Raw genomic sequence first — 24345 nt, 5'->3', positions numbered from 1 at the left:
TCCTCTCCAGGGCACCCAGGATCCTAAGTCCAGCTCAGTGCTGCCCCTGTAGGTCCATCTGGCCAGGACCACACAGAGGCCCTGGTCCCAATTTTCAAACCAAACCCTGGCCAGCCACTTGCACCGTCTATAGACTCTCTTCTAAATGGGCAGTTAAGTGGCTTGTCCAGGTTCCCACAGCAGGAATTTGGCCAAGCAGACTGGCTCTGAGCGCTTAACTGTGTGATACAGACTCCAGACTGAAGCTCTTGGCCAGGCCCTGGGAGTTAGGTCAGGGATTCAGATGGACTAAAGCCTCTGGGCCCAGCCTTACCCCACCAAAAAAATACCTCCTTCATGCCTGTATCCTATGTACTCCCATACTCTTTGAGAGCAACTGAAAGCAGAGACCAGGAGAGTTTTGCTCACGGTTGGGGTTCTAGTGAGGACTTGTCTGGTGTAGTGGGAACTCAGTCTTTACTGAGCAAGACCACTTTCATATCCTCTACAAAAGCCAGCTTCTCCCTGCCTTGGTTCAGGCTGTTTCCCCCTCACTGGCATGTAGTCCTTCCACTACCACATGCAGAGAGAAGGTGCGGCCCCTGCATACCTACACCCCATAGTTATGAAGGCCATCCTCCTTGGAGTAGGCAGAGGACAGACAAGGCCACCTACAGCCTTCAGGAGGCCTGGTGTCAACAACTGGCTGACTCCTCTGGGGCTCTGATGGGCCATGAGCTCCACTTCCCCAACCTCTGTTTAAAGTTAAGAAAATAAAGGGATTAAGGAGGCACCAAAGGCAAGCTTTCTCTTACGACAGCATCAGACAATTGTTTCAAAATATATTAGATTTGGTTTTTATTGTAGAGCACACATATCAGGGCAAAGTGCTGCACACACAACTACAAATCATTTTTTTGGGAAAAAAGCTGTAAAAAAAATAAAACTGCAACTGCTTTAGTTACGCAGTCCTGACTTGAGGAATCCACGCTGGCAAAGGAGTTCTGGCCCCTGAGAGGGGCTTCTTGATGGTGGCTGCCCACATTTCTGAGGCCCCAGGCCTGGACCTCTATACATAAAGCCCCCTGGAGTTGTGGTGGCCCAATTGCCGGGAGGGCCTCTGCTTTTGGCAGGCCCAAGTCCTGGCCTGGCTGGCAAGAAGACATTCCTAATGAATTTAGATCAGCAAAACCTTGCAGCCTTCCAGAATCTGAATGGGTAGAAAGCGCCAAAGACTTCGCTTTTTTTTTTCTTCCTTTTATTATTATTGTTTTTGTTTGTTTGTTTGTTTGTTTGTTTTTAAGAAGCCCCTTCCCCAGCTCCCATGCCCCTGAAGCAGAGAAGGCACCAACCCAGTCTGCAGGCCTGAGCTCTGGCCTTGGATGCACACTGTAGGTGAATAGAGGGAGTGGGCACCTTCCTAGAGGGATGACATGGAGAGGAGGCCCAGGGTGGCCAATGGAGGAGAAAGGAAAGCCAAGAGACCAAAGGAAAAATAAAAACTCAAAAAAGAAAACAAAAACCCTACCACACACCACAATGATTTCCCATACCCCAAATGCTAGACTTGGAAGGACACCAGTCCCTCTAGCTAGAAACAATTCCTAAAACTGACCCAACATGGCAAGTCTAACTTTCCATATAATCCCACGCAAATGCTTGAAAGGAGCAACCCAAACAAAGAGGCAGGCATACTCTTGGCAAGAGACCTCAGGACCACTGTACTAGCCTCTGAGAAAAGTGTGGAGGAAACCTGGATAGCCTTAGGGTGACAGGGGCTGGCAATGTTTGAGCTCCGCCCCCAGCCAACCTGAACCACTCTGCTGAGGGAGGAAGAAAGGGTGTTTACAGGAGCTTCCAGAGCCTGGACAGCAAGTGAGGGTGGAGCAGCAGCCCCCCCACAGAGCTGGCAAGGCTCTAAGAGACCTCAACCAAGTGTGGACATCAGTGGAGGAAAAGGGTGGGCAAGAGACTGAACTTTGTTCAGAGCACTGCAAAGATTTATATTTAAAGCAAAAATGAGAATTTCTTAACCATAACATTTTGTTGCTTTTAAATAAACCCAGCCTAACTCAGCCCCACTTGAAGATAACTGCCCCCCCCACACCTCTACTGGCTACTCCAGCGTGAGTCTCTGTCTCCTACAGACACGAACAACCTTTTCATCCAGGAGGAAAGCCAAGAACATGAAAACCCAAGTCTTGGCCAATTCTGTTTTTCAGCCTTAACGGGCAACAAACGAAGGGAAAAAACAAATATATATATATATATAAGATCAAAAACAAAAAATGAAACCCTCAAAACAAAAGGAGGGGCAGCTACATGAGGATCAGCCAGAGTTCCCAGGAGGGCAGTGGACAGGCTTCAGTGCCTCCGCATCTTCACCTTTCGGGCGGGGCTGCCTGTCGCCTCTGAGCAGTCCTCTGAGGACTCATAGGACTTGCGCCAGTAGTTCTCAGAGCTGAAGCTGCCCCTCCGCCGGTGGGTGGGCATCAGCACTGAGCGCCGGTTCTCTTCCTTGTCCATCTCCAGGATCCGTGGCCTGCAAAGAAAAGAGGGAGGGCTATTATCTGAGAGGCTAGCAGGACGGGGGTCTGGCCTCATCACCTCTGTGCCTGGTTCTCTGTCCTTAGGTTGGGGCCCTCCAATTCAGTGGTTCTCAGTGAAGGGTATTTCTGGCAGAATCACTGGTACTGGTGGTTCCTGGTCATTAAGTGTCAGTGGTCACACCTCATCTTTGGGCTATCTCCCAGTCACCCTGTGGGATCTGCTGGGCAGGAGGAAGCCTTCCCTACCCTGGTCTCTAGAGCCTGTATGGTCCTACTGTCCACTCTACTTCCCAACTCTTCCTTCTGCCTGTCCCTACAACACCACCTTCTCTGTTCACTAGTTCCTTAACCCACCAAATTCTTTTCTGCCTCACAAAATTAGCCCACACGGTTGTTCTTGCCTAGAATGCCCTTCCTACATAGCTCCCCCATTCTGGTCTTATCTTAAACAGTATCCCATCAGAAACCCTAACTCTTCTCAAATAGATCCTTGGTTCACTTCTACATGCCAAAATTCCCTAACACCTAAATATAAACCCACAAGGGTGTGTGTCCAGGTGGGACTGAACAATGAGGTCATGGGAAGAACATAACATACTTGCATTTGTCAGAGTCTCTGCCCAATCCCTTCCCTCTGAGGGTATAGGCAGCTGGCCAGGAGTTAGGCAGAAATACTACCCATGCTACTCTCCCAGAGAAACCAGACATATGGCTTTGAAAGGTCGGGCAATCTCAGGCTCCTAACCAGCCTACCCACCCTAGGCTTCTCCACCATCATAGCCTAGAGCTAGTCATGGGGTTGCTTTACTGGCCTTTGTTGAGGATCCTAGGCTGAGTACCTGTGGGCAGCGTCAGGGTCTGCCTTGCGGTGAGACCGCTTGGGTTTCAGAGGGGGGTCCCTGTTGTTTCCTGAAAGGCGATCTGAAGCATAGCTGGGTGGTAATGCAGAGCTGCTCAGGGACTTTGTTTCCAATCGGGGTGCATCTAATCTTGTCCTGCAAAGGAAACACACATGTCACAACTGGGTCTCTGATGAGGGCACATGCCTAGTCAGTCCAGTTCTTTCTCTTGCCAGGCCAAGTGGAGACCAGCTAGGCCTGTCTATAAGCCAGCAGTCTCTGCTCTGTGATTTAGTATCTTCATGGTCCAACTAAGGACTGGTGTAGCTGTCCTCCAACTGACCAACCTCAAGTTCAGGCCTAGGAGAAAAGAATGGGAACACTCCTGTTTGGAGACTTCCAATGACAGGGAACTGTTGTCCCAGAGGTTAAACCCTAGAGCTCCTTCTCAACTGCACAAAGCAACTCTACCTCCTTCCATTTGGACCCAGAAGTGTTCAAGATGCATCCATTCTACCTGCTAAAAGACTGAGGTCCACTAGTGGGCACCACACACTCCAACAGGTGCCTTCATCCCTGCCTGAAATACTACTACAGAAAGGATCCCTGCTCCAGGCCTGTGAAGGGACTGGAGGGAAATGGAACCAGACTTAACTTTCTCACTGTAGCGACAGGGACACAGGCTGAGTGGCAAAGCTAAGGTGAGGGGGAGCCCAGGCCCACTTTATGATCATGAGTTTGGTTTTAGTGCTACCACAGCCACCTGGCAGCTTCTGCTCATCCCAGGATGCTAACCAAATAGAAAACAGAAGGCAATGTTCCCAACCAGCACTGAGTGCAAGTCTCAAGGAACATACTACCTAGTAAAGGCAAAATATGCAAGTACAGATGAAAAAGAGTAGGCATGGAAGAGCTGGGCAGAGATATGCTCAGGGCAGTGATCTGAGTCCTTTTATAAAGCCAGACCAGAAGGTAGCTGGCCTAGGAAATCTCCAAGAAGCCCCAAGGCTTCTTATGCCGTATAGAGAAGGCTGGAAAGTTAAGAAGACTGGAACAAGGGGTAGAAAAGGGGCCCCAGGTAGCCGAGGTGAGACTTAAGCCTAACAGGAGCCATTCTGAACAAAGGGATCGCTCTCCTGAGGTTGGCAGAGGTGGCTCCTACCTCCCAGCTGGGAACCAACATTCTGATGCTCTCAGGCCCAAACTGATGGGCAGGTAGAAAGGCAGGCAGGGCAGCTACCTTTGTCCTTGGCTTTCACTTCACAGAACGAGAGGACAGAGGGGTCCAGCTCAATGGCTGGCATACCAGTCTTAGCCTCCCAACCAGGACCTAGTCCAAGAAAAAAGAAGACCCCATTCTGGTACTGCCCCTCAGAGTCCAGGTTAGTTATTATCCTTTGAGCCTTAGTTTCTCCACCTGAGCACAGGAAGGAGAAACAGGACTGCCTTTAAGTCTCTGTTCAGTTCTGAGGGCCTAGGAATTAGACAAGTAGCCTGGCTTCCTTCAAGGCTAGGTTCTTTGGGGAGTAGTGGTAGAATCACCTGAGCCCCAAGGCCCTTGCACACCCCATACCCCTAAGCTGAGCGGTCCAGACTGTAGAGATCAGATGTGACACGAGCCACAAAGTTTGTGTTGGAGAGCTCCAAGAATCTACAGCCTTAGAAGAAAGTGCCTCCTCTGACCGTACAAGTGATAGGGAGCCTGTGTTCAGGGTGAGAAGGCCCCAGGTAGCTCCTAAAGCCCCCACAACACTCTAACGGAGCAGTCTGAAGTTACTTCCTCAGGGGAGTGTGTATGGCAAGAGCCGCCACCAAGATGAGAGCCTGTGCTCAGCTTGACCCAGGATATTCTGTGAAGTATCCTGCCACAAACTGAGGCCTGGCATGGGCCCCAGGCCTCCTGAGCTTCCTTCTTGGGGCAGCTTGTCTGGGCAGGCAAGGTGAGGGTGATGAACTCTTCCCATGGGTCTAGGACTGCTAGAGAGGCTGGGGAAAAAGGTAAGAGTCTGGACAGAGAAACCAGGAGCACCAGCTACTCCCTCTGCTTTCCTGGCTGCCTAAAAGAGGAGAATGCATTGTCCCCCAATTCCCCACAATGGGACAGCCTTACTGCCATTATGAGGCAGCTCCAAAGAAGGGATAATCAGAGCCAACCTTACCAGAAACCCATCCTTTTTTTTTTTTTTTTTTTGGGATACCAGGGATTGAACCCAGAGGCACTCGGCCACTGATCCACATCCCCAGCCCTATTTTGTATTTTATTTAGAGACAGGGTCTGAGTTGCCTAATGCCTCACAGTTACTGAGGCTGGCTTTGAACTCCTGCTCCTCCTATCTCAGCCTTCCCAGCTTCTGGGATTATAAGCAAGCGCCACCATGCCCAGCAGAAACACAGCTTTCTATATTCACTTCACTGTAGGGATAGTTGAGCTGAGACCAAAAGGGCTCTGGCACATACACTAGGAATGTTACAAGATATCTCCTAACCGCTGCAGAAGCTCCTGTCCTTCCCCCACTTATGAAATGCCATCAAGCTGTAAGAAACCAGACCAGAGCTAGATCCCGAGCCCATTATAAAAAGTTTGAAGCAGTTTAACTTCAGAACATGCCCCTCATAAAAGGCAACCAACTCCTTTGAAGCAGGCAAGTCCCTTGGGATTTAACAGAGCGCCACGAAATTTGGAATCACAAGGTACTGCAAATTTTGAGCAATAAGTTTGAGTATAAAGACTGGACTTGGACCTCCTCAATAGGAATAAAGACCTGCTTTACAGAACTGATCCAGGTATGTGAGGTGAGGGTCAGCTTGCTGACCACTACATCCAAAGGGATCACTGCAGCATCAAGAGTGCATCAGCATGTGAGCTGAGGGGAAGAGAAAGATAAATTCTGTCCCAGGTGCTCCCCTCTTCCTTTAGCACTCATGTAAACCCCCACAGAAGCTACTGGGAGTGAGAAACAATGCTAAATCAGAGCAGATCACTGTCCTAAGTCACATAGCTACTACCTCACAATAACCTCCAAAGCACAGGTGGGCTCTTCCACTGCAGCAGAGCCGTGTGGGGGCAATGCCATCATTTCTGGGAGATGGGTATCATCATGCACCCAGACCACAATGACCCTGGTGGAAGGGTGGCTCCGTGGCTCAATAATGACTATTTTTCCCAACTTCTGGCTCTACTTTTACTAGGAAACCTGGCTTTCCAATGAGACGAGGAAGTGCAAAAGGTCTGTTTAGAAACCTGACCCCTACATAGGACCAAGTTCCAGCACCTTTAAGCATTAGACTCCCAAAGTCCAGCACCTTCATGTCTCCTGCAGTAGTCCCCACCCATTTTCTACTAACTTCCCTCCAAGATAATGCTTCTGATTACTATCCATTTATCAGTTGTGCTCTCTCCATAGAGCACTACTGATATATGCAGTGGTTTGCCATGGTCAGAAGAGCCTAAAAACATATGAGGGGTTATCACCTAAAAAGGGGACTCCAAACATATGGTCCAGGGCTCACAGTAAACATCTCCTATATAAAGGCCTACAACAGGAGACTCTCCAAATCATTCAGTCTGGTTATCACAATAGCATACCACACATACACACCCCCCTCAAGACCCCAGAAGCCAGGAGGGCTCCATGGGTGCCAGCCACACAATAGGACCAGCATCAAAGGTACCTAGAAATCCCCCCAGCTCAAGTCTGGTAAGGTATCTGTTTTCCTCCAAGACCCCAGGAGTCCAGAAACCAAGTCTGCTTTTCCCACCCGTGCCACGCAACTCTATATCTCTGGGTTCCCTCCACTCCATGTGCCTCTGCTCAAACTATATACCTTCACTCAGCACATCCTTTCTCATGCCTTACCGTCATGATCAGAAGGGAGGTTTAGTGGGGAAGGAGGTAGAAGTCCATCTAGCATTTGTAAATTTAGCACTGAGGATGTAGGGCTTAGGTAAGAACACATCTGGAGAGAAAGTAGCTAAGCCAGGCGTCTAAGCTCATCACCTCTCTGATGGTCTGCCTCTATATTCCCCTGCATGTTACAGACATGGGCAGGATGCCAAATGGGCAAGGTATATATATCTAGATACACACTGGTCCAGGAAACAAATGTGAGCTAAACTTTGCCACAGAATATAAGAGTCATGGAGAGGAGCAATATCATTCCCTGAAGGTGGCAGTGGTCTCTGTGGGGAAATGCCTCAGACCTGGCCAGGTTCAGGGAAACCAACAGCTGTCCACTCCTCCACACTCTGCTGAGGGACGAGCTTAGAGTATACCCTCCATACCCACTCTCTACTCACCTACACCCCAGCCTCACATGCTGGCTGCTCTGCTTTGGTTATGTTGGGGTGTCTTCTGAACCCTTGAATTCTTTGGCTCCAGTGGTCAAATAAGCCATTGAGTTCAGCCTCCTACAGTTTATTACATGAATTGCTCTCCCCACAGCTCATGTGCTTTAATGGCCTCCCAGTGCCCTTCATATTTCTCTACGTGCATGCAGTCTTTTCTTACATCGTATGAAGCCCTCCACCCCAACCACCACTCTGCTCCAGAGTAATGGAGTGTCCCAGAGTTACTGGACTACAAGTCTTTGAGAAGCAACTCTTTTTTTTTTTTTTTCTGGAACCCCCAACCTCATGCATGCTAGGCAAGTGCTCTACCACTGAGCCACATCTCCTGTTCAAAGAACATCTTTTCTGACTGAACTACCTTTGCCCTTGAACACCTGTTCTTGGCCCTTCAACCACCTACAGGTATGCTCCTCTGGAAAGCCTTGACTAAGTCTCTGGTGAGCAGTTCAATGTCTGCCTTCTCCCCAAGACAAACAGATAAAAGCCCATACTAATCATACTCCTAGCACTAGTGATCTGAAGCTGTCCAGCTTCAGATCACTTTGAGCTGAATCCTACTTGACCAAAAGCAAAGAAAACTATTTACATTGTCTTGAGCCACTTCACTTGGTTAATGGGAAAGTGCCAACCTTGTAAAAATAAAGTTTTTTGTTTTTATTTTTGTGGCACTGGGAACCAAACCTAAGAATATTCTACCTCTAACCTTTATTCCCAACTGTTTTAAAAATCTTTTTTTTTTTTTTTTTTTTTTTAAGCAGTACCAGGGACAGAACCCAGGGGCACTCTTAACACAGATCTGTACCCCTAGTCCTTTATTATAGGCAAATGCAACATAGTGTTGGGGCCTCCTAAACTTCACGTAGAAGATCCTGAGAGCCCACAAGTCATCTCCTGAGAATCAGTGATCAAAAGCCTTCCATCTTCACTCCTGCATCTGAACTACTCCCCTTTATTCCCTACTTCCCTGCCTTCTAGCCTCTGAGCTTGTTTCTGCCTAGCCAGAAGTTTCTAGCTTAGGAGACAGATCTTACCAAGCCTGCCTTGACCCTCCCTTGACTGATGTGCTGTAATTTTTTGCCCATTTTGTTTATGGTGGGTTCCATAAGGAATACATTGTTTTCTACCAGTGCTCTGTTTTGTGTTATAATAGCAATGTAATCATAAGAACAACCAAGAGCACATTAAGTTTCCAAGGAAGCAATAAAGTTTCCTGTGGTGCCTAATTCAGGCAACTTGTGTACAATAGATACCTGATATTTCCAAGTCCAAAATCCTTGTTCAAAGATCATTTCAAGGAGCTCATTTCCTGTCTGATCCCTTTCTAAATACAGTTCACACCTCTTACTCTCAGGATTAATGTATGGATCTTGGCAGCTAGCAAAATCCTCCAGGAGGAACACCCAAGTCATGCCAGGGAATCATGGAAACATTGGGACACCCTCTGGTTCCCCCCAAACTGCTTCACCCCAGAAGTTGATAAGCCTCTTGGCCACCTAGCCCATGCTTTAAAACTTTAACCACAGTAACAAAAAGGCCAGGTCCAGTTTACCTACTGATGGTACCAATGATTACACCAAGGAAAGATGCATGTTAGGCAGCTTGTCCTAGGTGAACTCGGAGACAGGAACATTCAGGGATGTTGATGGATACTAAAGACCTCAAAGAGCTGAATACCTGTAGTTGCTACCTTACCCTGCTCTCTGTAGATTCCCCTAGATACTTAAAACACTCTCAGTCAGCTATTCACTGAGAAGAGGCAAGAAAATGCTTCAACATTTGAGCTCCAGTTTATTAAATTCAAAGCATCTACTTTGATGAGACTCTGGGAAAGAAGGGCAGGACCTGTGATGCTCCAATGTGCAAAACACCAAGGGAATACAAGACCTACCACCAGAAGATCCAGGTTACAGATCTCAACTCAGTGATTTACTGAATGTGAAACATCATAACACTAAACTGCAGGCTACAGATGTCACTCCTGGGGAAGCTCTCAAAAGGTCACTTTCAGCCTCCCAGGGAGATGACCCAACACCATCCATGTCAAAGGAGCAACGTTTTGTTCAACCAGAAAGCACTCAGTACCCACCCATATGACTCCTTCTATGAGGCCCTTAGAAAGACCTTGCCAGCTATGACCTGAGCTGGTGTCAGGGTCCCCAGACCCTCCCTCAGCAGTCTTTATTTTTTGCAGGGGCAGGGAGGCCATGGGGGACAGAGCTGCAGGTGATGGAACCCAGGGCCTCGCACATGCTAAGCATGCACTCTACCACTCTACCGAGCTATATGCCCATCACAACCTGTGCAATTTTTACCTGAACTTAGGAGAAGGCAGGACTAGCTCTCCACTCTCTGCCTGTCAGAAGCCAGGCTCAATGCACACTCCAGCCACAGGAACATGACCTCCCCAGAAGATGTCAAATCAGCCAGGTACCTCCAGACTACCTTGTCATGATTTCTGGGCAGTGCCTGGATGCCCAAGTGAAAATATTATCCTTTTCAACTTGTCACAGCTGTCCTTTTCCAAGACAAGCCCCTGCAGCTACTCTGGAGCTGCTTCTCTCCACTTGAATCATTCTTCTCATATTGAAGGATTCCTCCTCTGGGCTGGGCCACATGCTAGGAACCAGATGAACAGGGATCTCCCTGCTCCCACAGAAAATGAATTTGGAAATTCACCATGCCAAATGTATGAGCTGACAGTCTAAACAGTTTATGCTGAGAGGGCTACAGTTGTATGTATGATGTTTCCTGCATGTCAACAACTGACCCTTGAAGGATGGTTAGGTTAATCAACTTTCATTGTCTCCATGTTGGTCATTTGGGGAGGTGGGAATGGATCATAAGATGAATATATTAGATCAGAAGGCACTGCCAACAGAAGCCACAATGCCACAGAACCCAGGAATAAGTCTATGGACTGTCCTGGGAGTTGCAAGTATCAATCCCCAGAAACTAGGCTACATGCTTGGATTTTATTCTACAAGCAGCAGAGACACCTGTACCTCTCCTTAGGCCTCTTGGTTGGTTCTCTACAGTTGGGCATTTCCACAGCTCAACTGCCTGGGAAAGCTGGGGATATCCTCCCACTTGTCTCCACCCTCTTCTCACCAAAGCCCAGTCCCTGGATAGCTCTTTGGCCTACTCAAGTCAAAAGGTCAAAGAACCTCAGTCACTCACAACAGCCATTCCTAATGTCAGACCACTTTGCCCAGCTGGCAAAGAGTTTCCAGGGGAGCTGATTAATAGTGCAGACCCTTAGCTGTGCTGAGAAGCATTTGACTCAGCTGTCCTAGCCAGCCAGATATGGAAGCCACCATTCAAGAAGAAGGAAGTATCTGGAAGACTGACAAGATTCTCCACAAAGATTTACCAAGGAGTCAGGTGCGGTGGTACATGCCTGTAATCCTAGCAACTCGGGAGGCTGAGGCAGGAGGATTGCAAGTTCAAAGACAGTCTCAGCAACTTAGCAAGGCCCTAAGCAACTCAGCAGGAAAAAAAAAAAAAAAAAAAATTCCCAGGAAAAGCTATTATGAGAGGTTGGGAGGGAACACCTGGGAGTTATTGCTCTGATTCTACATAACCCCAGGAGTTCCCTTCCAGGTTCATGGCCTGGGCAGGCCACCCATCCCTGCTGCAGGTAAAGCCCGAGAATGACAGAGAAGCTAAAAAGAAGGTGCTCTCTGGATTCTGGTTTGGTTCTGGATTTTGGTTTGTGCTGGGAACCACAGGAAAACAAAATAGAAAGGTAATTTAAAAAACACTTTAAGATAAAAACAAAAACAAAAAAAACCTCTGATCAATTTTGGGATTATTCTTAAGCTAGAGAAGAGAGGTTGCCAACCACCAAATCAACCCAAGTGTCTGAAGTTTCCAAATGTGCCTGGTGCTCTGCCTACACCACAGAACTATCCCACCTAGGTCTGGGTCATATCCACACTACTGACAATAATACAGAAGTCAAAGTTTCAGCTTGACAAAGTGACAGAGCCATGCTGATGACTCCTTTATCACCTTATTCTGGAGTTCTGCAACCAAAAGACAGAATACCAAAGTTATTGACTGAAATTAAAAAGATGGCAAACTCTTGGGCTAGGGTCATGGCTTAGTGGTAGAACATTTGCCTAGCACGTGTGAGGCACTGGGTTCCATCCTCAACACCATATAAAAATAAAAACAAAGGTGTTGTGTCCCTCTACAACTTAGAAAAAGATGGCAAACTCTTATAATCCCAGCAACTTGGGGCTGAGCACAAGCTTAAATCTGCCTCAGCAACTTAGGGAGACCCTAGATGTAGCACCCCTGGGCTCAGAAAGACAAACCAACAGTTTCCAGCAGCTGAAGCTGGAACAATTGAACATAAATACCCCGACTCTATGCTGATTAAAAAAAAAAAAAAAATCCATTTGTTTATAAGTGTGTGTGTGGGGGGTGTTGGAATATAGTCAGATCTCCTATGCAGAAGAAATACAAATAACTCATGTGGCTACTTCTCTCCTGCCTCAAGAAGGTAAGGCTAAATCCTCACTTTTGGGGTTTTTGTTTTGTTTTTTTGGTTCTGAGAATGAACCCACAGTCTAGCACATGCTAGGCAAGTGTTCTACCACTGAGCCACACCTTTAGCCCTTTTGTTTGTTGGTACTGGGAACTGAATCCAGGGGCACTTTATCACTAAGCTACATTCCCAGCCCTTTTTGAGAAAGGGTCTCACTAAGTTGCTTAGAACCTTGCTAAATAGCTAAGGCTGGCCTCAAACTTGAGATCCTCCTGTTTCAGTCTCCCAAGCTGCTAAGATTATATGTATGCACCATCACACCCAGCATCTTGTTTTTAAGAGATCGATCTAGCCATGCTGCCCAGGTTGGCCTTGAATTCCTGAATTCAAGTGATGGGTCCTCCTGGGCTGGAATACTTGTGCACATCACAGTGCCTGGCCTCACTACTTCATGTAGACTGTACATGGACGGAGGAGAAGCAGTAATTTTTATAGTTGAAAAACTGACAAACATTGCAGATGACCAGATGTTCAAGATCAGCAGTGCCAAGTTATTTTAACAGAATATACCCTTAGCATATGGTAAAACTAGCACTTTATTTCTGTGGTCTTCCTCCCAGAAAACATAACCCTAGGCCAACCTTAAAAATCTGGGGGGAAAAAAAAAAGACAAATACCAATTGAGGGATATTCTATAAAATGTTTTGGTTTAATCAATCAGTGTCATCAAAAATAAGGCCTAAATCAGGCCGGGCGCGTTGGCGCATGCCTGTAATCCCAGTGGCTTGGAAGGCTGAGACTAGGGGAATCATGAGTTCAAAGCCAGTCTCAGCAATGGCAAGGCACCAAGAAACTCAGTGAGACCCTGTCTCTAAATAAAATACAAAATAGGGCTGGGAATGTGGCCGAGTGCCCCCGAGTTCAGTCCCCAGTACCCCACCCTCCGCCAAAAAAAAAAAAATCAGACACAATGGCACAAGCCTATAATCCCAGCTACTAGGGAAGCTGAGGATTCCAAGTTCAAGGCCAGCCTCAGCAACTTGGTGAGACCCTAAATAAAAATTAAAAAGGGCTGGGGATGCAGTTGAGTGGTAGAGTGCCTCTGGGCTCAATACCCAGTACCAAAAAAAGAATAAGACAAGTCTGAGAAAAGATCACAACCAAGAAGAGCTTAAGGTGATATGATAAATGTAATGTGGAAAATATCTTAGAACAGGGGGAAAAAATAAGAAAAATCACTTGTTTATTTTCTTTTTCATAGTGCTGATGAGAGAATCCAGGCCCTTGCACATGCTTAAGCAAACGATCTACTACTAAGCTACATCCCAACCACTAACAGTTTCTTGTTAATAACAAACATACCAAACAAATGTACTAAGGAGCTTGGTTTGTGGCTCAGGCGCTTGCCTAGCATATGTGAGGCACTAGGTTCAATCCTCAGCACCACATAAAATAAAGGTATTGTGTCCAACTAAAACAAATACAAACACACACACACACACACACACATACATTTTTGGTGGTGCTGGGGATTGAACCCAGGGCCTTGTGCATGCAAGGCAAGCACTCTACCAACTGAGCTAAGTCCCCAGCACCAAAACAAAAATATTTTTTAAAAATAGAAGAAATGGGATACAGGGTACTAAAAAACTGTAAAACCACAATTTTCTATAAATTTAAAACTGTTCTACAAAAATAAAGTTTATTTAAATTTTGAAGAAAAAAGTTAGCAGGCTTTCCACCTCCTGAACAAACCCAAGTCTACATAGTGGTCTTGCTCTGCTCACCGACTTTTATGGGAGTCTGGGCAATCCCTGATCTTCTCTGGAACTCCATTCAAAAGAAGGCTTGTCTTTCTCTGATCCAATGTTTGTGTGGCTGTGGCTGCTGACAAATCTGTCTGCTCACCACAAGGACCAAAAAAAAAAAAAAAAAGCTATAGCCAGACTTGGTTTTGCACACCTGGTCTTACACTCGGTAGGGAGGCTAAGGCAGGAGGATCTCAAGTTTGATGCCATCCTCAACAGCTTAGTAAGAGAGACCCTCAGAACTTAGGAAGATTCTGCCTAAAAATAAAAAAAGGGCTGGGGAACATAGCCCAGTGGTCAAGTGCCCCTGGGTTCATTACCCAGTATGAAAAGTGACAACAACAACCAAAAAAACCCTGGAGAGGCCAGGTTTACTAACTTTAATCAGTACATCCATCCCTGAATCCTCTTACCAGAGTGGAGACAGCTACAGCTATGAGCCAGTTGAATACTGCATTCGAACCTTACACTGTCTCCTTACTCCCTGCTCCTCCCAGAGTGAAAACCCAGACATTTTTTAAAGCAGGCTTCTAAAGTACAGTCCTAAAAATAATCACAGAGCACACATGTGACAAATCAGAACCAAAGAGGTGAGAGGAGGAGGTTGGGAGTGGGGTGGGGTTTGGAAAAGTGTTCCCCAAATCTTGTCTCAAGACTGTGCCCATAAATACTGGGCAGCATGTGATTTTTGTTCAGTCCTAAAGTCCAAACAAAGAACTTCATTTTCTGATGAAAAAGCAAAACAGCTTTTTCCTCACAGAATGCAAATAAAAAGTAAGAGATCATAACAGCTTTCTGCCCTCCCAGATTTCTCTGTTCCATGCCACTGGTGTAAGCATTTCTCAGGAAATCCAGACCTACATCTCCAGACAGGCCTACAGGTGGCGCAGAAGACACCAAACACAGGGTACTTACTTCCTGAGGATGATGACCGCTCGGCGCTCCTTGATGTCCTGAGGCCTTATGCAGTGAGTGATTTCGTCAGCAGCATATCCACTGGAAAGAAACATAGAATAAGGAACCATGAAGAGTGGAAAACCAAAACACCTGGGAGACCAGAATACAGCTCATGTATTATGGCTACCCCCTGCCTGTTATTTGCAAGGTTCAAAGATCTACATATGTGGAAGGTAAATACCACATTCCAGGAAGCTTTTGCTGAAAAACGACTCAAGGAAAAACCTGACTTGAGGCAAAGGACACCCATTGGCCTCTTAAGAGAGGCCAGGCAGGACTCTCCCCGCACAGGCCAGGAACTTTTTTTTTTAAAGAGCCCATAAGGCTGGAGATGTAGCTCAGTGGTAGAACGTTTGCTTGGCCATGTATGAAGTCCTGGTTTCATTCCCAGCTCTGCAAAACTAAAATAAGTAAAGAACCTTCAAGAGAATGCATCTTTAGAGGCTCTAAAGAACTGGAGTGACTCAGGGAAGACCTCGATGAGGACACAAAGAGCTATCCCCTCCTTATTCTTCCTCCCTTTCCCTCACCCCACAGCACAATGAAGGAAGCCAACGCAGTTGCTGACACACTGAGTCACCAGGGAGAACTAGGACTGCCACATTCCAAAGGAGAATTTGTCTACTTGGAAAAAAGCTTTCAAAAGCCTCCTTTGGGGGGATCCACAATTTTGAAGACAGCTGTGTTTGGGATATTTTAAGAATTTCCATCACACTCAAATTTCTATTTATTTTCAACAAGTTATAAGATTTTAAAAACTGCTTACAGACCAATGAATGTGGGTAGATGACTGTCTTCTTTTCAGTTAGCATCTTTTCCCCTTTGAAATTCTAGCAACTCCAATTCCTAATCCTCTCATATGCTCTCACCAGGAGCATAGCAGCCAAGAGACACCCCAAACCCAAGTCTTCCAATGAGCTGTGGCAGATCTACCTAGACAAATACTCGCCCAACCATAGGCCTGGTGAGAAGTTTTGCAGTCTCAGCTTCTCCACCTGCTCAGGGAATTTCTGGCTGCCCTGGACCACAAACCTTCCTCAGGGTTGATCAGCTCCTTCTCAAGGGCAGCAATACAGACACAAGCTTAACTGTCAGAAATGTCACAGGCTTGGGAAGGATTCCTTGAAGTGACCAGGCTGGCCCAACTATGGATAAGAATTGGATGCAAGAACCAGTAAAAATAAAGTCAGGTTGATTCAGGCTCCGCCCCTACAAAGTATACCTCTTATCTGTACATCTGATTTGAGACAGTGCTGGTGGCAGAAGAAAATTTACTTGGAAAAAAATTTTTTAAATGTTTTTTTTTTTATACCTTCATTTTTTAAAAAAATGTGATGCTGAGGATTGAACCCAGTGCCTCACGCATGCTAGAACCACAGCCACTAGAAAATATTATTTTCAAAAAACCTATGTTAAAGGGATAATTCTGAATTACTTCAGAAAAAGAACCTGCAGACTTTAACTAGAGCACTGATCAAAGAACCCTTTCTCAATAACTATTACTGTGTCAGCCCACTGTTAAGAAGTGCACATCCAAAATTGTGGAACCCCCCAAAGGTGTTAGGGAGTTGAAGGGACATGAGTTCAAATCAGAACTTTGTCATCTACTACCTACTTGACTTAGTTAAGTTACATACTGAATCTAAATCTCAGTTTCTTAATCTGTAGTAAGGAGAACAGTAGGTTCTTGGGCATTCATTGTTAAGCTTTATAATTTCATTGTCATTACAAAAAACTACAAAATTGTACTTACTTTCAGCACTGGGGATTGAACCCAGAGGCATTTTACCACTGAGCTACATTTTATATATTTTGAAATGGGAGTCTAACTAAATTGCCTAGGCTGGCCTCAAATGAGTAGCTGGGATTACTAGTATGCACTACCACCTGTTAAGACTAAAAAATTTTTAAGAGGCAGCCATCACCTTTTCCCTTCCAGGCAGAAGCACAGGGTTCTAGGTATCTAGGCTGATACCTCTGGGAGGGGGTGGTGAGAGGCCACACATTCAGGGTTTTGAGAATTAAGTTCCTAGGGCCCTACCATTTGCTAATCATTGCCCAAGGGTCCCTGGGGTGGGGAGCAGAGCCTTGGGGTCAGCATCTGCCAAGAAGATATGAGCTGGGATCACCTTGCAGAGATCTCTCTATAGGGAGAGACCTCCTAGGCCCTATTCCAAGGATAGGAGTTAAAGGTCTCATCCCACATTTTTATCACTCTCACAGTGGTGATCTGGGTTGTAAAATAGTTCCATATAATCTACACACAGCACTTCTCAGGAGTCCATAGGTACATTTCTAAGGCTTGAACCTGCAGTGCTAGCTACAAGCAATGTTCCCTGTTGTTAACAAGTTCTATTAATCTGTTTAACTCGGACTACAGACATGACCTAGGGCTCTAAGCTTCTAATCTCTAACAAGGAACCACTACTCTTAATGTAATTCTGGAGCAAATCCAGATGTTTGTCAAAGCTTGATTGCCTCCATGCTTCCAGGCCCATCCTCTAAAGGCCTCTAGAGCAAACAATAAGCTATGCCAGGCTCTTGCCCTGAGCCCAGGCCTCAGAACTAATGTGCTGATACAGGTCCCCTTGGCATGGACTCCACCTGGAGGGCTCATTAGCACTGGTCTTCTAGAACTTCCTGGCAACTGTTGACAATCCACTGACTATTCTTCAAAGTATTGGGCTCGAGTGGGAACTCAAAGTTCTGACCAAAAGAAGCTCTCCTGGCCAAACTTCAGCAGCAAGTGCCCAGCAGAGACCACAAGAGTATAATTTACTGCTAGGAACCTACTCGCTACAAGAGAAAATGTTTGAAAGTCCCAGTCTGCCAGCTTGAAACTTAATATGCCATGGATCCAGCCCTAACCTTGGCATGAAGAAAAGTTCCAGTGCCTCCTGCTCCTTTGTTTTCACAGGGAAATGAGAGAAGGAAATACCTTGTGAAGTCCAGCTTGCTTACTCCCTCCCCTAACTGGGCCCCGACCCCAGCAGCAATTAGTATGCAAGAAGTATCAAGAGTAATAAGGCCTAGCTAGGTGTGGTGGCACACCCCCATACACCCCCAGCAATTTGAGGCAGAGGCAAGAGGATCCAAGTTCAAGGTCATCCTCTGCAACTCAGTGAGACGTTCAGCAAAACTCTGTCTTAAAAAAAAAAAAGCTATGGATATAGCTCAATGGAAAGCACCCCTTGATTCAATCCTTAGTATCCAAAACACAAAAGGGTAACAACAGGATCTATCTCTGTCACCTACTAGACCTTAGAGTGATTCTTAAGGAAGGTGACACATCTACCTTCTCTGGGAAGCTTTCCCTGAGCTCCCGCAAGCAGGGTTACTCCCAAAACCTCAAGCACACCCTCCTAGGACTTTTTACTACATTTGGCCTATGGAGATTGTATCTTCCCTACAAGACAGAGCCTTCTAAGGCCTTATTCAACTCTGTACACAATGGACCAAAAATGAAATGCATACTAAGCCAAACTTTTCCTACCACTTTTGGAGTCTCAGTTCCTATATCTGTAAAATAGAGATGAGATGCAAGAATGAGGAATCTAAAAATCTATAACTATGCAGACCTCTGGCGACAGCTTTGGAGATCAAGTTGTTAAGGCACATTTCCAAGATGCCCACCATACCCTGTCTACTACATGCCCTCTCAGCCTACACCAGAACAGATTAGAGATGGAGGGACTGGTCAATATCAGAGTCTAGAGACAGCCTCCCTCTGGCTGGGGCTACCTATCTTAGACAGCCCCACCACTGATAAGCTTCTCAGTCTTGTGAGCCTAGGTTTCTGGAGGAGAGCAGGTAGGAAACCTGGACACAGAAGCATAACTGTGAGCTCAGACTCAAGTTATTTACCAGATCTGAGTGTCCAGGAAGACACATGGCTTAACTTTCAGATAAGTCTGGGGACTTTTTGAATCCAGAGGGAAAAAAGTCAACCTGCTGTTTCCCAATTTGATAGGAACTGAACACAGAAGGCAGCTCATCTCCTGAGACACCTTTAGTTAAACTTCAAGTAATCAGCAGTGGGGACAGAAAAGTCAATCTTCTTTGGTGACTCTGGCATCACTGGCTCCACTTTGCAAAAGAAAACAGGCTCACAAAGGTTAAGTCATTTACCCGAAGTCAAACAGCTAAAGTGATAGTTTTGGAATTGCCACCAAGTTTGCCAAAAATCTTTTTGCTTTTGTTTTTGTTTGGGGTGGGGGGGGGAGAGTTTAGGTAGCAAGCATAGAAAGAAAAAGGCCCATCTGTGTTTCCTGCTAACAAAGTCTAGTCTGTCCTGGGGTCCTTGCTGGCATCACCAAAGAACACATGCCCTGGAGAAGTCTGCAAAGATAAGCCCGTGCCCCCCAGAGAGCTAGCACAGTATCTCACTAAAGGCTATATGCCAAGTGCCAGTCCAAAATTGCCAGCCAGCCCTAAAAAAAATTTTTTTCCCAGCCCTAAAATTTTTATGGCTTATTTATTCTCTGCTTGGTCTAGGCTTCAACATTAGCTTCCTCTCCTTTGCTGCCCTCTGCCTGTGTGTGTGTATGTGTATATACACAACTGGGGATGGGACCCAGGGTGTTGCACATGCTAGGCAAAAGAGATCTACCACTGAAATGCATCCCCAGACCTTTTTTTTTTTTTTGAGACAGGTTTTACAACATTGCCCAGGCTGGCCTCAAAACTGCAATTGCAATTGCCTATCTCAGCCTGGGATGATATGTGTAAGTCACCGTACATACCAATACTACCTGCCTTCTCATCAGGACCAGCAGCTGCAAGGATAGCCAATCCCAATGGCCAGGAGTTCATCTTGAGAACATACAGCCCTGACCTCATCTTGCAGTTTCTCCCACTCCCATGGCAACAGAAGATTCCACATGAGATGTGGCCCAGGACCTATCTGCCCTACTTTCCCAACTATTTTAAGCCAGAAAGCTAAATTTTGCTTTCAACCAGCAGAACAAGATTAGCTCTTAGCCCAAAATGGACAGGGGTGCTCACTCTACCCAATACCAACTGTTAAGTGCAGGAGGCAAAGGCTGAGCTCAACAGTCCACCCCTGGCTGAGCAAAACAAGTCACTTCCAGACCCGTGGCCACAGCCTGGGTCTCTGGGCATGAAGCCACCACACAGAGATCATGCTGCTGTGAATAAAGGTAGAAGCATGTAAGCAATTAGTCTTGAGGTTATTATTCTAATTAATCCAATTGGACCTGTTTTAATCTGTCCCATTCACCTTACAGAAATAGGCAACAGAATACAGGATGAGTTATTTATTTAGATAAGAGAATAAAAAGTATGGCCACCCAGACCCCCCCCCCAAAATGAGGACACAAAAACAAAACAAAAAAAAAAAACAATGGCCAGTTGGGTTTAGAAAGGAGTATAATAAAACACTTCCAAGAAGGGTCTGAGGTCTTCCTTTAAGTGCCCAGGTTTAAACACTGCTGAGTCAATGTCTGCCACACCAACATCCACATTGAACACTATTAAATATAAGAACTGCATTCCTGCCACGTTGTCTTGGACAATTACAAACACCATTGCAAATGACAACCGAAGTCTCAGGTGACAAATGCTTCAATCCCTCTGCATATGCAGAACACCTGTTTTGTCAGACCCTTCCTTCTGATCTGCAGCTTTACTGCATATCACTGCCTGGATTGAGACTCCTACCAGGAAGCGAGAGAAAGCACCACCTCTCTTACTAGCTTACATGCAAGATTTGATGAGGGCACTATAAACAGGCAGGTGTTCATCCATCTGCACACCAAGTAAGCTGAGTTTTAAATGAGAGGGTGGTAGATGATTTAAATTAGTGGGAGCATCCAAAATTTTAGGGCAGTGGCTTTCAACTGGAGATGAGTCTACTCCCCAACTCTCACCCTCAGGGAATTTGGTGGTATCTGAAGACATTTTTGGTAGTCATAAAAAGTGCTCTGGCGGGGCTGGAGTTATAGCTCAGCAGTACAGCACTCGCACCAGGTTCGATCCTCAGCACCACATACATAAAGACTTAATATTTACACACTTACACACACACACACACACACAAAGTGCTACTGGCATCTAGCACAAGGAGGCCAGGTACACTGTATAACTTCTACAATACGTTGACAGCCCTCACAACAACGAATCAGCAAAGCTGGGCATAGTGGTGCTTGCCTATAATCCCAGGAACTGAGAAGGCTGAGGTAGGAGGATCTCTTGCTGGAGACAAGACTGGGCAAGTATATGATATCTTGTCTCAGGAAAAAAGGGGGGCAGGTGAGGGTCCTGGGGGATGTAGAGCACCCCTGAATTCAATCCCCAGGGCCACTACCAAAAATAAAGAATTAACAAGCCCTGAATAGCAACAGTAGCACTGTTAAGAGGTTCACCAAGAGGCTGAGCTTCACCAAGGCATCAGCTACCAGTCTCTAATGAATTACATCTGCCTCACAGCAGCACCTACCCCTCCCCTTACCTATGGTCACACCCTGCTACTGCTGCCAAACCTTCTGCTGTTGTATGCTTCCCCAACCCTGTTTTGCGTGGCCAATTTGTAGTCCCCAAACTTCCCAAGTCTCAAAAACTTCCAAGTTGCAGCTTACTTACCCCCAAAACTTCCAACACTATGGAGCTTATAATAAGATGACCCTTCGGCACACTCCTGCAATTACCTGCCTGGGCTGTGACTATCACCTAGTCTGAGGTGTTCACCGAGTTTGGACTATTTGAAAGTTATGAGTCATGTTTCAGGATCCACCAAATTCCTAGCCCCTTCCTCACCAAGAAAGCAGAAGCTCATTAAATTGTTGTATATGAAAGTAAGCATCCATTCAAGTGTCCAAACTGTGCCAAAATCTGTACTTAACACCAAATCACCACATTTAATTCTAAAAGGCTTCAGAAGTTGGCATCATCCCCACTTTGTGGATAAGAAAGCCAGGTCTGAGACCGCCCACAAGATCCCAAAGCAAATGAGGAGAGTTGGATCCAAAGCCTGGGGCAGTACTTTTCAGGACGTGGCTGGCCCTCCCACACTAACTCTACAGCTAAGTCTGAATCCAGGAAGGGTTGGAAGAGATTAGAAAAGCTTTAAAACTTTACTAAAGAAAAGATGGAATTTTCCTGATGATGCAATCCGGTTGCGGATCACTAACAGACCTGCATATTAAGAATTTAAAACGTCCAAAAAAAAAAAAAAAAAAGAAAAAACCCTAAAATGTCTACTCTTCAATCCAGGAGTGTGCATTTGTTTGGGGGTTAAGTATCTCAAAGTCACAAAATGCCTTGGATCTCCTCATTAAGCAGTCAATTACTGATGGGCCTCCTGAAAACAACCCTAATGGTCTATGACTATGTAGAAAATTAATATCTCATTAAGAGACCAAGTAGTCTTTGTATGAGCTCTTTTAGCACTGAGAGCTCTTCCCAGAAATCAGAGCCCCAACCTGCCTTCTATAACAAGCCCCCAGGGAGGACCTAACCCTGGAAATCCCATCTTAAAAGGCATCCATCTGGAAACACCACCCAGGCCTGAGATGCTCAAAAGTCCAAAAGACAAGGAAACATCTGACAGCTAAGTGGTTCTCTAGGATCCAAAGTACTGCTTATGTTACCAATGCCTTCCCAGATTTTCCCATCAGGAGGTGCTTGGCATCTCAAGACTCTGCTGCCATCCTCAATAATCAAAGGAGGCTCAGCTGTTCAACTGAAATGACAGATGACCTGCTCTTTTGATATTAAGAGGGCTCCTGGGACCCTGCTTCTCCCCACAACTGTGGCCTATGGCATCAACTGCACTTCAGAGGTTAAGCTGCTCACAACAAAATCCTAGTTTGTCCTGATCCTGTACCTGGTGGTAGTCAAGCTATAGACTAGAACTCCTAAGAGGTTTTGAAGATTATTGAAGTGCATTACTAGATTTACCTTTTCCAGGATTGGAAGGAGGTAGCTTCCAAATAATTTTCACTTCACATAGACAATAAAAGTGTTCTGGTAGACAATTTTCCCTGGGGCCAGGAAACCAAGTCAATTTTCAGTTTGTGAAATCTACTGCTCACAAACTATAAGGCCAAATACCTGGTCAAGAGCCCAGGTGTACTTTATAAGGTCCCAGTAACTGGCAGCACGTTCTTAACAAAGGACCAACGGGCTTATCCATAACTTAAGAGGAAAGAATTAAGAGTGTGGTGTATTTTATTTCTGGCCCAACCACTGAATTATTCGACTCCAGGGAAGTCATTCCCCCTCTAGGGAATGGAGAAACTCTGTCAATTAAATACTCTCAGGGGCCCTCTGCCTGTATTTTTCTGTTAAGGAATCCACTAATTTTTTTTTCCTTTAAGAAAACCAAGAACAACAGAGCAGGAATGACTTCGATAGTAACTTCTTTTTTTTAAACACTGCTTTGGAAATGGAGATATGCTTAAAATCTCATAAGAAAAGCAGAGTCCTAATATCTTAACCTTCTGGAAAGACATTGGACTAATTCTCAGTTAAGCCCGTGGTCACGTGAAAGCTAACTACAGGTGCAGAATTCGACATTGGTTCCTGAGCCCTGTTTGCTCGCTACACAAACCCCTTCCCCTACTCCCTACAACCTACAAAATGAAGGATGGGTGAGAACCGTTTAAAGGACGGGCTCCTATTGGCCGCTGCTTTCTGAACCCGGGTGGGTAGTTAAGGCAGCGGGTGCAAGGCCGCCCCCTCCTCCCAGGTGGGTTACCTGAGCACAGTCACGCTTCCCCTGCGCACTGGCAGGGAAAGCACAGGTTCTGACACCCGGATAGGCTTGAACTGGAACTTGCAGCCGAAGCACAGCGCGGAGTCGCTAAAGAAGGACACGGATACGATGGGGCGCTCAAAGATGTGGATAGGGTCCACGTGAGACACGATGCAGCCGCCGGGCTGGTAGTCGTTGATGACGGCGCTGTTAACGAAGCCCTCGGGGATGACGCGGTGCTCCACCAGCTTCTGTATCACCAGCTGGTGCACCCACTCGGGGATCTCGTCCACGTCGCCCGGCGGATAGAGGCGCTCCTGACCCGGCCCACGCTTCTGCAGCTGGGCGCCGTACGTGTATCCCTCGCCGAAGAAGTACTTGTTGCGCAGCGGGGCCCGGTCCACCGTGTGCTCGTTGTACAGGCCCTTCTCGGCGCGGGACACCACCTCATCGATGCGGGCCTCAATCTTGGCGCACTCATCCTGGCTGAAAAGGCGCATCTGGCGGATGCCGCTCTTCACCTTGCGCGCCTCCTCCTCCTTCTGCAGCTGCTGCTCCTCGTAGTCGCTGCGCTCCGGGTCAGAATCCTCTTGATATTTGCGCTTGGTCCCGGACATTGGGTAAGGCTCTGCGGCGGCGGCGGCGGCGGCCGCGGCGGCT

General features: G+C 46.4%; 1 protein-coding gene and 1 non-coding gene across 2 annotated transcripts in view; both read right to left on the bottom strand.

The window, feature by feature from the left end:
* Positions 1-812: 812 nt before the first annotated feature.
* The window catches only part of Alkbh5 (alkB homolog 5, RNA demethylase), a 25781-nt gene continuing 2248 nt past the window's right edge, over positions 813-24345 (bottom strand). Inside the window, exons 2-5 of the mRNA XM_015503489.1 lie at positions 23689-24343; positions 14931-15011; positions 3368-3523; positions 813-2521 (exon numbers count right to left, since the gene is read on the bottom strand). Coding sequence (XP_015358975.1) covers positions 2344-2521; positions 3368-3523; positions 14931-15011; positions 23689-24343 — 1070 coding nt within the window. The 3' untranslated portion in view covers positions 813-2343. The remainder of the gene's footprint in view (positions 2522-3367; positions 3524-14930; positions 15012-23688; positions 24344-24345) is intronic.
* On the bottom strand, positions 13725-13803 carry Trnaa-ugc. The gene has a single exon. It is a non-coding gene; the product is annotated as a tRNA-Ala (tRNA).

This window comes from Marmota marmota, unplaced genomic scaffold (genome assembly GCF_001458135.2).
Source record: "Marmota marmota marmota unplaced genomic scaffold, marMar, whole genome shotgun sequence".
NCBI classification, from domain to species: Eukaryota; Metazoa; Chordata; class Mammalia; order Rodentia; family Sciuridae; genus Marmota; species Marmota marmota.
This window is presented reverse-complemented; position numbering and strand designations above follow the sequence as displayed.